This window comes from Asparagus officinalis, chromosome 4 (assembly GCF_001876935.1).
Source record: "Asparagus officinalis chromosome 4, Aspof.V1, whole genome shotgun sequence".
NCBI lineage: Eukaryota > Viridiplantae > Streptophyta > Magnoliopsida > Asparagales > Asparagaceae > Asparagus > Asparagus officinalis.
Genome location: NC_033797.1, coordinates 18,564,971 through 18,582,046, shown reverse-complemented (window position 1 = coordinate 18,582,046; position 17,076 = coordinate 18,564,971). Strand labels below are relative to the sequence as shown.

General features: G+C 36.8%; 1 protein-coding gene across 1 annotated transcript in view; it reads left to right on the top strand.

Annotated features, from left to right (window-relative positions):
- The window catches only part of LOC109836810 (uricase-2 isozyme 1), a 17,120-nt gene extending 277 nt beyond the window's left edge, over positions 1-16,843 (top strand). The window contains 8 exon segments of the mRNA XM_020404823.1: positions 1-100; positions 12,953-13,045; positions 13,141-13,216; positions 14,223-14,332; positions 15,492-15,583; positions 15,794-15,967; positions 16,049-16,142; positions 16,441-16,843. The exon segment at positions 1-100 is cut by the window's left edge and continues 2 nt beyond it. Coding sequence (XP_020260412.1) covers positions 1-100; positions 12,953-13,045; positions 13,141-13,216; positions 14,223-14,332; positions 15,492-15,583; positions 15,794-15,967; positions 16,049-16,142; positions 16,441-16,524 — 823 coding nt within the window. The 3' untranslated portion in view covers positions 16,525-16,843.

Below are 17,076 nucleotides of genomic sequence, written 5' to 3'. Positions count from 1 at the left end.
CGAGTGGAGCGTCGGCATCAGCCTCCTCTCCGATTGCGTCGAGGCCTACACCGCCGGCGACAACTCCAACGTCGTTGCCACCGACACGATGAAGAACACTGTGATGATCTCTCCTTCTTTCCTCTTTTTTCATTGCATTTATCGCAATTTTTTGTTAGATTAATTGGTAGTAAGATGATGATTTGGTAGCTTGTGTTTAATTGTATTTAGATTGAATTTTGCAGTAAAACATGCAATTCACATGATTTCTTGCATTTTAAAGGTGAGTTTATTTTGATTAGTGTTAGGGTGAATTGGCTCACATAGGCATCATCAGTGTTTGGGCCTGCCATTTTAACCCCAGCAGCTGCGCCAGATCTATGACCCGAATATAATGGACATCTCCTAGATCTAAACTCTGTAACTGTATAATACCTTGGTCTGTATGCAAGCCAATTATTTTCCTAGCTGAACTGGAACTGAATCCGGGTTGGCCTGGACCCAGCTCAATCTGATAACAAAATGAAATTTAAATTTGATTTTTTTTCCGACCTTGCTGGTACCCAACTTCAATTCCTTCTTGATAAGTATGCACGTTCACAGGGCCGGTTCTGAGATTTTAGGGGCCCTGTGCGAAAAGTAAACACAGTTGATTATGTTGCAACTTACAACCATATCATGTAATAGTCTATACCAACTTTGGCCAAACTATCACTAGTTGATTATGTTGACATTGAGTTTGCACAGACACGTCTATATACATTATACACAATGACTAAACATAGTAATGTTAAAACAATGTTAATGTAACACAACAAGAGTATAGAAATATTTCCAATCTAACTAAATAAATATTCAGTTCATATTAAGTTACTTTCATTCTGATAATTTCAAACTTTCGTAACTACATAATCTTAAATTTGCATTTCTCAACTTCCCAAAATCAGCAGAACTCTGAATAGGTTTAATTTCTTTTACCTGCTTTGTGATGTCATCTGCCTTCTCTTCCATGAACCAAAGAACCACCTCTCTCCCTGCTGCCTCCGAGAGCTTCCTCTCCAATTTGGGCATCACTTGCTCAATGGGTCTCCTCAAGTTCCCAATAAAAATCCCTCCATCCCCAAATCTCCGAACATCCACCGCAAAAAATGTGTCGTACCCGAAACGGATACGGTTCGGATATTAGAGAGATGGATACAATTCAGATACGGATACTAATCGGATATTTGGGAAATATATATGAATAGGATATGACAATCCAATTAGGGAATTTTTAGCTCTATGTCTCAACTATTATTGGTTCCTACCATCAAAAGAAACTCAAGTGCGTGTCTATATTTACCTTTGCCTAGAAGCTTGCAAGCATTCCTCCAAATCCATTTCAAATACTTCATATTTAGAATCATGTCAGTTATCGGTTGTTCAGCAAGCACAATCATGTCAACGATGTCTTCATAATGAACCTTAAATATATACTAAACAAGTTCAAAATTGATTATCATTAGTTCTCAGCATTTCCCAACATTTGATTTTTCAGACAATAGGCAAAGATTTCAAAACTATCCGCCACACATCGAAAAGCAAACAAAACCAACCACTAAGAGCAAAGAACACAATAAAATGAGCAAAATTAACAACAAAAGTAGAATACCTTAGTTCTAATTACCAAATCGCTCCAATTTCCCCTCACACAAGCTCAATCTCTCCTACGATTTAAACCCATATGCTTAATTATCAATCTCTTAGCAGAAAACAACTAAACCCACAAAAATATTAGATGATAAAATCGAGATAAATTCTTACAATCTCGGTTTTGATAGGATGATCATCTGGTCGAATTCCACTGCACCTCAATCTTGCTGCTCAAAGAAAAAGGGAAAAAAGAATTTTTATGAAAGCAAAAGAATCAATGAGCTAGGGTTAGGGCTTTATACCTGCCAACAGAGAGGAAGCGGATTGGGCGAGCACGAGGAAAGCACGTGCCCGCTGGAGCGGCAGTAGCTCGTCGAGGAATCCGGGCTCTGTCGCCGACAAGAAGTTGAGGAGATTCGTTTGGAGATCGCCGACGCAATCTAGGGTTTCTTGGCGACTCTTAGTGGAGGTTGGGTGGGATTTGGAGGGGAGGGACGCGGAGGCGGCGCGACAGCTTGGACTCAGAGGAGGCGCTGGAGCAGAAAGGGAGGAGGCGCTGGAGCGGAGAGGGAGGACGCGCTGATTAGGGGCTGAAATTTGGAGCAGAGAAGGAGGAGAGGGAGGCGGCTTGTTTAGGGGCTGAAATTGGGAGCAGAGGGAGTTAGGGTTTGGGAGGGTTTTTGAGCAGATTAAGATGAAGAGAGAGAGGCAGGGGGTAGCACGAGGGAGGGAATCAAGGAACGGGTAGGGGAAATAATTTAAAAACAAAATTTTGGGGGCCCCAATTTTAGGGGGCCCTGTGCGGTCGATCCCTTCGAACACCCTTAGAATCGGCTCTGCACGTTCATATATTCACTCATGATTCTGATCAAGAAAGTTTTAAAATGGGTGGCAGTTCTCAAGGAAAAAGCCGTAATAAATTATTTTATAGGAAAACATTTTAGATCATGTTTGACAACTTTGGATTATATTCCAGTTGGCATGCAAACATTTATGCTTAGTTTGATAGGAGGGGAGGTAGGTGAGGTGAGGTACAAAACTAAAACTCCTCTTTGGTAGAGGGTTTTAGAGGGTGGGCTTGGGGTGAGAAGGGAGATAATGCAAAATGAATTAGAAATCTAGAGAGAGAAAATCCCTCCAAATTCAGAGAACACAAGAGGAGACAAAAAGTGAACTACAAAAAGGTCCACCTTCCCTCACACTCCCTCCAACCAAAAATGAAGGCTAGAAGGGATGTCCATCCCTTCACCTTGCCCTACTTTCCCTCCTCAAACCTCCTACCAAACCAAGCCTTAACGGAGTTGGAGGGAGAAAAATGAGACTTAGAATTTTCTTAAATGACGAGGGGTATATTGGTCTTTTACATAGTCAAACGTTGTGGCTTGTAAGGCAAAAATAAGACATTTGCGAAACATGACATGGCTTATAAGCCACTTTGACCCCTTGCCAAACACGATGAAAAAGGAAAATTAATAGGAGAAGCAACTTCTCACGCAAAGTGATCATGCAATCCACCTCATGTGGAAGAAGATCGACTTCCACATTTGTAGATGAAGACATATAGCAGAATAGGTAAGATGATAAGGTCCTGATGCTTTACAAGGAGAAGGAAGTGACATAAAATGTCTTTTTCAAGTTAGGGTGAAAGAAAGTCAAGTACCTTGTAGTTTGCTTTGTGAGAAGAAACTTTAAGTTTGTCATAAAGAACTGTAATGCTATACCTTTATTTTCTTATTCTTCATCTCAAAAATTTGCACTCATCATAGCACAACGGTAATGCTCGCTCTACATTATATATATGTTGCATTCATGTATCATCTATAATTTCCTTACGCTGAAGGTTTTAGAAGTGTGTTGCTGGTGTTTACACAAAGAAAGATCATTACAAATTTACAATAATCCTTCAGTTTTAAAGGGGAAAAAATTCGACCAAAAAGTGCTAAAATGAACAACTTAGGCATGCACATTAATCATCAAATGCTACCCCAGTCTAAAGATGTGATGTTATAGGGTTTAATATAGCGAATCACATTCTCCTCTAGAGGCCAAGGAAACCAAAATACCAAATGGGATAATACACCCAACTCCTAGCTGATGCTGGACTATCGTGGACCCTCCAGGTGATGCGATTAGGATTTATTAGACCATTTTCTTTTTTGGTAGGATTTTATTTTATTCTATGCAATCTTCTTTTTAGTTAGGATTTCTTTAGGATCTGATTTTGAGATCTCTTTCTACTTTAGCTAGGATTTTATTTGATTGCATATTTTAGTTTTGTTAGGTTTTGATTTGCTTAGGATTTTAATTTATTTCCTTCACTATTTAGATGTTTTTTTCTATAAATAAGAGATGTAATCCTCGACGAGAAATAGACATAATGAATAATAAAATTGAGTTTGAGAATTATCTCTTGAGCATGTGCGGTGTTATTTGGCATGTGATTTGTCATGTTGGGGTGTGAAGCCCTTGGGCATGAGACCCCTAGGTGTGTGGCCTGGTGTCTATCAAAATACTATTTCCTTTTATTATCCTTCTCGATCAATCCATCTAAAAGAATTCACAACATTCAACTCTAGCTAAATACCTGAAGAAACCCTAAAACCCTAAAATTGGAGTATAAGGGTGAACAGTAATTTGTGCACTGCTTATAACATGAACAGGAACAATCTTACGATTCATCATGTATTACAACATCATTCCACGAAATCGTTGACGATTCCTCGCCTCCAGATCGAAGCCCTTGCACGCTTCCCATTGTTTAGTATCAGAGCTGAAGGATCCACAGTTATCGTGGGTAACATACCTCTACCTCCTTCACAAGGACATGATTTTAATCCACTTAGATTTGGTACCCGAGTCTACTTTTATGGATTTGATGGATATGAGGAGCCCTATGAATTTGAAATATGGATTTTCAATATAGAAAATATATTTTCTATTTATGATATGTCAGAACTAGAAATGTATTTATATGCTGATTATAGGCTAAAAGAGAGAGTGAGGTAGGAAAATGGTGGTATAGAAATTCTTATCATTCAAACATCCATTCGTGGACAACTATGAAAACTCTTTTGAAGAGGAAGTACTCTAATCCACCATCTAGAAGATATTGTTTCTCTTCAAAATGTGAAGCAAAGTGACGTAGCATGATCTGTCGAGTTCTAGGAAAAGTGATTAAACGAACTAATATGTAAAGTAAATGTATACTCGTACTAAAATTGCAGCAAAAAATAACTTTAAATTTAAAACAATATAAACTAACAACTAATAGTAATAAATGATGCAAAAACTACAACAAATAAGGATTGCGTTCGCGATAAACCTGAGGCGTGAAACGTCGAGCACAGTCCACAAATCCTAATTGAGTACTCAGCGTTTGAATCAAATTCCTATTAAGCTAGATCCTGTGAAAGGGTATCAAAATAAAAGGGTTAGTTCAATATAAGATCAATGATGTTATGGTTCTAATTAACTACAATAAAGACAAACTGATTAAATGGTGATATGGGCTTAGATCCGAGTTTTGTAGTTCTCTGTCGATGTGAATGAGGTTGCAACGCGGAGGACACTGAGCACTGTTCACGGGCGCTGTTTACAAGGGCATTGTTCGCGTGAAGCTTAAAAAACACACGATTGGAATCACTTCAGAAATCTCTTTGACCAATAATTCTCATTCAAAATTTATTGCATATTATATAAAAGTTCCTTTTATAGAGAGTTAAAGATAACTCAAATCTTATCTTATCTAAAAACAAATCAAATCTTATCTAAAAACATGTAAATGCTTATCTCTAAACAAATCAAATCTTAACAATATCAATTCTATCAATAACTTTATTCTTACCCTAATAATAACCAAGTAAAATCAGCCCGTATCTCAAACTTAATAGAATTTGATGATATCTCAATGAGATCTATGATGCTAAGTCTCTCTGGAATAGAATCGGATATATTGATCCCTATCAACTCTCTCGGCTTGGAACGATTCACCTCTGGTGAATGTTGATGCTGATACTCTTGGAGCAACTTTGGGTCGAGCTTTTGAACCTCGTTGATTTGTAGCTAAGAGTCCTCTGAAGGTGGACATCCATGCCAACGAATTAAATATCTGAAATCCTCCATTGGTGGTCAATACAATCGCATCATCCAAAATTTGCTCAATCACATTTGACTATGGCCTTCTATTAGAAGGCATAATAGGCGGTGGTGGCAAGCTGGCTGAAGGTGGAATGGCTTCATCAAAAGCTGCTATATCCATTGACTCATTATACGAAACTAGATCTTCTATATTGAACATCGGATTTATGTTCATCTCCTTTAGCAGATCTAGTTCATAAGCATCCGGTCCAATACGTTGGATGACACGATAGGGAGCTGTTCGCCGTGCATGAAGCTTTTTCACAGTCCCTAGTGGGAACCTCTCAGGTCGCACTTGAACAAGCAGTCAATCACCTGCTATGAGTTCCTGCATATGTCTATGACTATCATTGCCAATTTATAGGTTTCATTACTTAAAGCAATCTTTCGCCTAATTTCTAGATGCAAGTTATGCATATGCTGTGCAAATGAGTCCGCTGAAGCACTAAACCTAGGATCCAAAGGAATCGTTGCTAAGTCTATAGGTTTCCTAGGTTGACAACTTGTAACGACTTCAAAAGGACTTAAACCTATGAATTTATTTACAGAACTATTGTATGCGTACGCCATAGGTAAAACCAAATTCCAAGTTTTCATATGGTCTCCTACAAGGCATCTAAGCAACTTTCCCAAGCTCCTATTAACTACCTCGGTTTAACCATTAGTTTGAGGGTGATATGCAGTTAAAAATTGTAGTCATGTATTTAGCTTTTTTTCATAACGTGCGCTAAAAGTGACCAACAAATCTAACGTCCCTATCAAAAACTATCGTCTTAGGTAAACCATGTAATCTAATGATCTCTCGCATAAAAAGATAAGCAATGTGGGATTTGAAGTCTTGCTATTGGGAATAAAGTGTGCTATTTTGGAAAACCTATCCACAACAAAAAAATAGAATTATGTTTTCTAATAGTTCGAGGTAACCTAATCCATATTTAAATCTTGCCATGGTGTAAATGGTATAAGTAAAGGTATATATAATCCATTGTTCTGTTTGCTACCCTTTGCTACCTGACAAACCCTACAACGTGTCACTACTCGTGCAACACCTCTCTTAACACTAGGCCAATAAAATTTATCCTAAACCATACAAATTGTCTTATCACAACCAAAGTGTCCTACAGTTCCTCCTGTATGTAATTCCCAAATAAGTTGATCCCTAAGTGACGTGTTGGGAATGCACAATCGGGTACCTTTAAAGAAATAACCATCTGTGGTAGTAAAACCTACTATACTTTCAGGTGGGTCATGTGTAAGAGAAGTGTAAATATCATCAAAATCTCTACAAGCGAGATACTCTCCTAAGATGTGTTCAAATCCAATTTCTCGTACACATCGTGTTTAATATACAAAACATCCTACTTAGTGCATCGGCGACTTTATTTTCTACCCCGGATTTGTGTTTGCGTACAAATGTGTACTCTTGAATGAATTCTACCCATTTAATATGTCTAGGCCCTAATTTTTTTTTGGGAATTCAAGTATTGTAGGGCTTGATGATCAGAGAATAGGACGAATTCCTTAGGTAATAAATAGTGACGCCCATACCTAAGACTCTGTACCACAACATAGAACTCTTTATCGTAGGTCGAGTAGTGTTGTCGAGTCTCATTTAATTTTTCACTAAAGTAAGCTATATGATGACCCTCTTGACTCAACACTCCTCCTAAACATACTCCTGAGGCATCACATGCAACCTCAAAAATCTTAGAGAAATCAGGGGGACATAATACTGGGGCAGTGATAAGCTTTTTCTTAATTTCCTCAAATGCTCTAGTAGCAGACTTAGTCCATAGAAGTTCTTTTTTAAGACAATTTGTAATTAGGGACATAACGGTACTAAATTCTTTGACAAATCTCCTATAGAATGTAGCCAGACCGTGAAAGCTTCTGACTTCATGAATGTTCTTAGGAGTAGACCACTATTCAATAGCCTTAACTTTGTCAGGGTCAGCTGATACTCCTTCACTAGAGACTACGAAACCTAAAAAGTTGACTGATGTAGACATGAATTCACACTTCTTTAGATTGACATATAACTTTTCCTTACAGAGGACATCTAAAATCTTTATTAAGTGAAACACATATTCCACTTGGGTTTTGCTAAATATTAAAATATCATTAAAATATACAACAACGAACTTTCCTAGGAACAGATGCAAAACTTGTGTCATTACCCTCATAAAGATGCTAGGTGCATTGGACAATCCAAAGGGCATAACTAACCATTCAAACATCCCGTCCTTAGTCTTCAACCCGTCGTTAGTCTTAAATGCGGTCTTCCACTCATCGCCATCACGGATACGAATCTAATGATACCCACTCCTAAGATCAATCTTAAAAAATATACTAGATCCTGCCATGGCATCTAATAGGTCATCTAGCGTAGGAATAGGGAACCTATACTTAACAATGATCTTATTAATCGCTCGGCTCTGTCTACACATAGGCCAACTACTGTCTCTCTTAGGGGTAAGCAAAGCAAGAACAACACAAGAACTCAAGCTCTCCTTAACGAAGTCTTTTCGTAATAATTCATCTACCTGACAGTGTAACTCAGCATGCTCAGTATGACTTATCCTATAATGCGACAAATTCGGTAAGGTGGCCCCTGGCCCTAGATCTATAACATGTTGGATGTCTCGCATTCGAGGTAACTCATTAGGAAGTTCATCGGGCATAATATCCTTATAATCGGAAAGGATTTGACGAACTTCGGGAGGGTGCTTTGGTGGTTCACTAATCGTGCTCTCGCTAATAGCTAGGCATACATAAAACCTTCTGGAACGCTCTCCTTAATGAATTTCTTTTGAGTTAAGATGTGAACAGATCTGTTTTGCTAACTTTTCCTAGGTGGAGTGTTACCTTTAACATTATGAGGTTCTTTTGGTTTTGTCGGATTTAAGAATATCTTTTTACTATTGAAAGTGAAAACAAAGTTATTTGACTTTTCGAAACTACTAATATCTCTATCGTATAGCTAAGGTCGCCCTAATAGAACGTGGGCAACTTGCATAGGGAGAACATCACACCAAATGTGGTCTGAGTAGCTAGACAACTGGATAGAAACTAAACATCTCTAGTATACAGGTATAGCGATTTTATCTACCCAGGTGACACTATAGGACTGTGGATGTGGTGCTGGCTTTAGACTCGTGTTCAAGTGCTGACTTGGCTATTACATTGATATAACTACCTCCATCTATTACAAGCTTATACATTTTCTTATTAACTTTAAAGTATGTGTGAAAGATAGAGTTCTCACGCCAATCATCTTCATTTTGTGTTGTTGCTAACGTACACCTCATGACACCTAAAGAGGTGGTTAATAACTCATTGGCATCACTATCCCCATTATTATCCTCGTAAATGTCTTCTTCCTCATCTTCATCATATTCTTATGTTTCTTCGCTACATGTTCCTTGGTGTAAATTATGACTAGGGTATTGATATGCATAGTGTCCTATAACCTCACAATTATAACATCGTTTGGGTTTCTCGTCTTTCTTTATGGAGTTACCTATAGTGTCATTTCCCTTTTGATCTGTAGACACGTTATTATAATTTTTTAACTTATTGTCTATTTATTTTTTTAGACGACTCTCCAATTGGGATAGAGAACTTCTTAATGCTAGGTATCTTGAGATATTGCTCAAAATCTTGAGCAACTTGATAGGCATGTTCTAACGAGGTTATAATATGATGAATCATTTCTCTCCCGATGTCTGCCCTAAGACCTGTACGAAACCTAGACAAAGTAACACTAAGGTCTGCCTGGATATCATAACGAACCATTAGTTCATCAAATTTGCTCATGTATTCCTAAACAAATAGACTACATTGTCGTAAAATACTTAATTGATCTAACAAAAGGTCTTATAGGCGATGGGTAAATATTTTTCTTTTAAGATTGCTTTCATCTCGTCCTAAAATTCTATAGGTGGGCATCCTAAATGTTTTAGCTGTCTTTCAAGCGAGGTCCAATAAATTTTTGCTGGGCCAGACAACTTCATTTTTGTGAATCTAACCCTACAATTGTCGGACATGTCATACTAGTCAAAATAGTAGTTCATGTCTGCTATCCAAGCACTAAAAGCTTGGGGGTCGTGTCTCCCGTCGTAGGAAGGGGCTTCTACTTTAACTCGCTTTGTTATATCATCGGACCTATTCTTATCCTCTTGACCTCCATCTAAATTCCTTCTAAGTGAAGAAAGGCGAAGTCTATTATTTGGGTTTCGTGCTCTAGGGTTATCCCTTTGTTGTTCATCCTTATCCTGGATGTTACCCTCTAACCGATCGGCTTCGAGTTTAGTTACTCGCACGTTAAAATCTTCTAGAGTTTTCAAGATTTTATCTGGAGTTTCATTTATATTAGGTTCAGCCATATAGATCGTTCCGCTATGTAACTACATATAATTAGCAACCTATAATAGAAAAGAATTGAAGAGAAAAAAATTAAACTAACTACAATTTTTTTTCTCTTTTTTTTAAACCTAAGTTAGAGATAAACTGTCCTAAAAAATCAAGTTCTAGAAAGAAATTCGCTTAAATCAAGTTAACTAGAAATAAAGCCTTTTCTAAAATTGAATGAACTAAAAAAAGTTTTTTTTTGTTTTTTTATAAAATAGAACTAACCTTCATCTTAGCTTGGGATGGTGGAAGAGGTCTAGCTGCATCTAAAGATCTTGACCTAGAGTTTATGGAAACATGGGTTACTACAAACAGGCAGGTGATCAAGATTAACATCATTGATATCACCCTCCTCACACTTCGTAATGATAATTTTTTTGGTTGCTAATGATTTTAAACCTATGCTCTGATACCAATCTGACGTAGCACGATCTATCAAGTTGTAAGAAAAGTGATTAAACGAACTAATATGCAGAATAAATGCAAACTCACACTAAAATTACAGTAGAAAATAACTTAAATATCAAACAATATAAACTAACAATTAATAGTAATAAATGATGTAAAAACTACAACAAATAAGGAATGTGTTCGCGATAAACCTGAGGCGAGAAATGTCGAGCACAGTCCACAAATCCTAATTGAGTACTCAACGTTTGAGTCGAATTCCTAGTAGCTATATCCCACGAAAAGGTATCAAAATAAGATGGTTAGTTCAATATAAGATCAATGATGTAATAGTTCTAGTTAACCACAATATAGTCAATTTGATTAAATGAGAGTAAGGGCTTAGATCTGAGTTTTGCAGTTCTCTGTCGTTGTGAATGAGGTTGCAATATTGAGGACACTGGGCATTGTTCACGGGCGCTGTTCACAGGAAGCTTACAAAATGCACAATTAGAATCACTCCAGAAATCTCTTTGACAAATAATTCTCATTCAAAATTTACTGCCTATTACATAAAAATTCCTTCATTTTATAGATAGCTGAAGATAACTCAAATCTTATCTAGAAATAAATCAAAGCTTATCTCTAAACAAATCAAATCTTATCTAAAAACATGTAAATGTTTATCTCTAAACAATTCAAATCTTAACAATCTCAATTCTATCAATAACTTTATTCTTATCCTAACAATAACCAAGTAAAATCAGCCGTTATCTCAAACTGAATAGAATTTGATGATATCTCAATGAAATCTACGATGCCAAGTCCCTTAGAATCAGGTATATTTGATCCCTCTCACAAAGCCAACAAAAATTTCTTAACTCGAGCCAGATGTGGATCTTCAATCAAGTCTTGAGTTCAATCCAGATCTGAAGCCTCAACTTGAGTCAGAAGAGAAAGCAGAGTAAGACCAAAAAAATTAATCAAGAGCCTGAGCTTGAACTCGAAAGAGAAGCAGAACCAAAGTGAAAAATTGATTTAGAGCCTAAGCTTAAACTCGAACTTGAAGGAGAGCAGAAACTTGGACTCAAGTCGAACATCGAGGCAAATGTTGATCCAAAACCAAAGCTCGAATAAACTCCAATGCCCGAAATCAACTCAAGCTTAGAACCTGAATATCGATATGCAGTGCAAACTTTCGATCCAGGTTAATCTAATTGTTGAGTTTGTTATCCCAAACTCTTCACTGCCTAGGTGCCTACTCGATATTGGATTATGTAAATACTTCTAAAGATCTAAAGATCTTGAAGTTTGTGAAAGAATATTTTCCATCAGTCAAAAAAATCATGACGCTCTCCCATTTTAAAATTCGAGGTCGAGTTTTCTCAAATAAAGGGAGATTTGATGCAGAACGATTGTGGACTCTCCATGTGATGCGATTAGGATTTATTAGAATACTTTCTTTTTTGAAAGGATTTTATTTTATTCTATGTAATCTTCTTTTTAGTTAGGATTTCTTTAGGATTTAACTTTGAGATCTCTTTCAACTTTAGTTAGGATTTTATTTGATTGCATCTTTTAGTTTTGTTAGGTTTTAATTTGATTAGGATTTTGATTTGTTTCCTTAATGTTTAGATGTTTTCTTTTTCTATAAATAAGAGATGTAATCCTCTCAATGAGGAATAGACATTGGTGAATAAAAAAATTGAGCTTGAGAATTATATCGAGCATGTGAAGTGTTTTTTGGCATGTGATTTGTCACATTGGGGTGTGAAACCCTTTGGTGTGAGGCTCTTAGGTATGAGGTCTAGTATCTATCAAAATACTGTCTCCTTTCATTATCCCCCTCTAAAAGAATCCACAACATCCAACCCTAGACATGTACCCGAAGAAACCTAAAACCGGAGTACTGTTCAAAGGTAAACAGTAATCCGTACACTGTTTGTCACGCGAACACTAACCAGCTTACGATTCATCATGTATTATGACATCATTCCGTCAAGTCGTCGACGATTCCTTGCCTCCAGATGGAAGCCCTCGCGCCGCTCCCCATGACTAGTATTCAAAGAATTTCTGTCAGGTTTCAATCAGTCCTCCCATTTGGTAAAATTTTGTAATTAGAACACCACTGCTTGTATAGAGAAGTTTTTCTAACAAAATAAAATAGCAATATAGCAAAGTTGGATCTTTGGTGGGGAAGTATTCTCCCATGATCCCATCTAAGTTTCTAGTGAAATAAGATACCTAGACATCAAATGAGTTTAGTTAAAAATTTTAGGGAAAAGTCGCCCCTTATTCAATATCTTCTAATTGTTGCTACGAGTTTCTTGCGTAGTAAGTTTCTGGTCTTATGTAGATTAATTGTAGTCTCTGATACATGTTCCAAAATGTTGGCTTCATATTTAAGGTGTATGCAAAGGCAAAAGAGTGCACTGAAGCCATCTCAGTGGAGAACTTCGCGGTCCTTCTTGCTAGGCATTTCACAACATTCTATCCACAGGTGGTTCCTGCTTCTCTTCTCTGATTAAGCTCTTTCTTGTGTGCTTTTCTTTATGTCTACCCAAGGATTGAGCATCTTGCATTTACTTGCTTCAGGTCACAGCTGCTGTTGTCAATATAGTTGAGAAGCCATGGGAACGTGTCACGGTCGATGGTCAACAACATATCCATGGTTGGTTAATTATGTCTTTGATATCTTTGTTGACCATTTATTTTCGCTCATATTTTTCTTGAAACAACTTCAATATCAGTTCCTATGATACCGCGTGTTTTGATGTGAGGCTAAGAGTTTGTCAGCTATGTTGGGATTATTTGAAAAACACTAATGTCAAAACAAGATAGTGGAGACGAGGCAGTCATTTTGGCCGGAATTTGCAATAACTTATGGTTTCAAATATGAAGATTTGAGGGGGATATGACAAAATAAGATGACTTTTGGTTAGTATCATACACAACCTACATGCTGAGAGGAATAATTTAGAAGTAGGGAATCATATTCCCTACTTCTCTGTGGTTAAGCATTTCATCTTAATTTTTTTCGCATAATGAATATGGGATGCTCCATCAGTGGTTGCTAAATCTGAACAAAGAAAAATGTCGTAACCTGTTGGATATGAAGGATATCTTTAATTTATTAATCTTAAGGTATCTGAGGTTGTAAATTTGGAAAATAAAGTTAGTCGAGCTTAATAAGTTCTGAAGGAATGGGGTGTTTAAATCTCACTCTCTCCTCTAAATAGGATAGGGAATTCCTCTAAGTACTTTGGAATACTTGCCCTTTTCTCACAGTTTGCTTTGTTTTCAGTAGCTCTAGCCTTAAAGTGCAAGTAATTAGTATATATCTCATACGTTCGGTATCTGCATGATTCATTTTATGAAGTCGATAGGCTATTTAAGATGAAAACAATAGTTGGTAATAATACTTTACTAAATACCTTACATTGAATATTCATTGTGTGATTCCAGTCGCTTATGATTCTTACGCACCTGAAGTAGATTAAGACGTCATGCCATGTAAGGAAATCGCCTGGTCAGATCAATGATATATGTTTAGGCGATAGTGAAGTTATGAGTATCAACTTGCCTTTAATATAATAATTTGCTAATTCTCATCCTTATTGATCATTCCATTATATGTGTCTGGTAAACTAGTTTGCAATCTATTTGGCTTTTTGTAGGATTTAAACTTGGATCTGAGAAGCACACAGTGGAGGTGACGCTGAAGAAATGTGGTTCATTGAGTTTAACATCAGGAATTGAAGGATTGGCCGTGTTGAAAACAACAAAGGTTGGTCGTACTGGTGCTTTCAGTGTTAAATAATAATGTAGTGCAGTCTATTAAGCACAACTTATTCTTATGTAGAAATGGATACGATCATCATCACTAGTAATATTTCTTTTTCCCAGTGAACTGTTTTATAATGATACATCTATTTAGTAAAACGACTTGTCTTGACCCTTTTCTTATACCAAGGTGGACTTCTTTATTGACAATTGTTAGATCGTCGATGAAGTTGTATTCAGGTTGAGTCGAGAGAGTGTTGCCTAGAACTGGACAATATCTTCAAGCTCTCTTCTATGAATCCTGCAATTCAATTGATTGCAAAGGAGTGTGAACTAGGGAAAACACTCTTTAACTTAATGCAAATGGCCTTTTTTAAGTATTATGAAATCAACTTTTTGGAAGATCCGGCGCCCATCTATGACATGGAAATGTGTTTTACCATGTTGTAATTCCAGACTTATGAATTGCTTATATAATTGAACGCTTAGAACTATATTAAGATGACAAATATATGTTGGTTCCTTATGAAAAGCTTCTGGAAACAGATCAAATACTCTTCTTGGTATATCCTAAAAGGCTAAAAGTTGCATTGTATCCCAAATGTAGCAATGACATATCACAGGTATATCCACCACTTAAAACACGGCTGTATGAATGACGGGCTATAGTTGCACTTGACTTCAGCTGCAATGCATTTATATACTTTGTGCAGTTTCTAATTAAGCACATTATTTTTCACATAATTGATTAACATGCAGATTTGGTACTTTATTATTTCTAAATATACGATGCATTAATGTTCTAAATCTTTTAGGGTGTGCCTTATCTGTTTAGTGTGCAGCCATACTATCGATCACACCTATAAGTTTATAATATATGTATAACTATATTTATATATAACAGCATCCATGTTGTACCCAGGTCCTAGTTTTCTAAAAATTGGCCTTTCAGTAATAAGTTGCGGCTGAGATGGGGTTGCGATGCACCAAATATAATAAACTGCACTTGCAATATCCAAGTTTGTCCAAGTTATTTTCACTATAATAGTTGCTTGGCTTCATCTATGCCATCTAAAGGAGATGTTTAGTGAGATGTTTATATTTCAGTATGAAATTGAAATTCGGTTGCGATTTCAGTAGTGCTATCTGCTTTGAACTTGCAGTCAGGTTTTGAAGGCTTTATAAGGGATCAGTACACGATTCTTCCAGAAACAAGGGAAAGGATGTTGGCAACGGAAATCACTGCTTCCTGGAGGTATTATTCATAGCTTAGATACCTCTATAAGCTGAGGGCTGTTATCCAACTTGTAATATTCAGAACCACCTAGATCTGTTCTTCTTTTTTGTGCGGAATTTAGGTAGAAGATACTAGCTGTTGTCCAATGTTTTAATTATGCTTATCGGCTTGCCAAGGAAATGCTATTCTGTTGTAGTCCATCCACAGTCTTACTCATTACCCCTGCAGGTATCATTTTAAACACATTTCTGATCTCTCTTCCAAGTCATTTTGCTTCACAAAACGCTATCAAGACGTGAAGAAAGTTCTAGAAGCTACCTTCTTTGGTCCCCAAAATGTAGGGGTTTACAGTCCATCTGTTCAGAACACGCTCTATCTCATGGCAAAAGCTGTGTTGAATAGGTTGCTCACTTTTTACTAGACCCTTCCTAAATGTTGATCAGTCAATATTTTTTCGCCGTCGTAAGCATTTAAATCTTGCAGGTTCCAAGAGATAACATCTATTCAGCTTCAAATGCCTAATCTCCACTTCTTACCTGTCAATTTATCTAGCAAGGACAATCCCAGCCTAGTCAAGGTGAGATCTCGTTTGCAACTCCAAGCATTCCTCTTCAAGTTTATATTATCTGCAATTACATTGTGATTTTACTGCTACACAGTTCTCCTACGTGCATGTCATAATGATCTTTTTCACATTAGCAACCCTTTCAGTATGTGAGAACATGAACATTCAGTACGCATATCTAGAGTAAAACTGAAAAGCTGTATGTTACATTTTAAGTTTTTGTTGAAGACCGTGTTTTTTCTACTTGTCTTATGAGATTTACAAGTGACGAGTCAGTAATATACTTGGATTCTTTTCTGATTCTTTGCAGTTTGCCCATGATGTCTTCTTGCCAACTGATGAGCCTCATGGAACAATCCAAGCAACAGTGACTCGTTCCCTGTCCAAGCTGTAACTAGACTTGGTCCGAAACAAAATATCACTAATACGAGAACATACTGAAGCCTCACATGGTAGTTGCAAAAATAAATATATGATGTACATCAAAAGGAAATGGCTACTACCATCCATTTGTTTACATCAACAGGAAATGACTACAACCATCGATTTGTTTCAGTTTGTTGGTTATCTGTTGTCTTTTTACTTATTACGCGGGAATGATTGGGTTTAATGCTTATTGACATTTCATGAAAATAAATAACCTGTATGATATCCTTGACTGCGACTATGGTTTTGGCTTGTGGCGATTGGAAATATAATTCAATTTCAACTCATTAGTATGAAAAATTGTCTCAAGGGATAATCGTGAAGATCCACCCTGTTCAATGGGTTGAAAATAAGATAAATTGTGCTTTAATATCTATTCTTCCATCTTTAATTCAATGTTTCGCTAATCTATACTATGAATCTTCTTTGTCTACTACGTGGAGATTCATGTCGGACTTTAAATTGAACATCATTTTGGTGCACCAAATATTCAATATGGGAACCCCGATCCAAGATTATT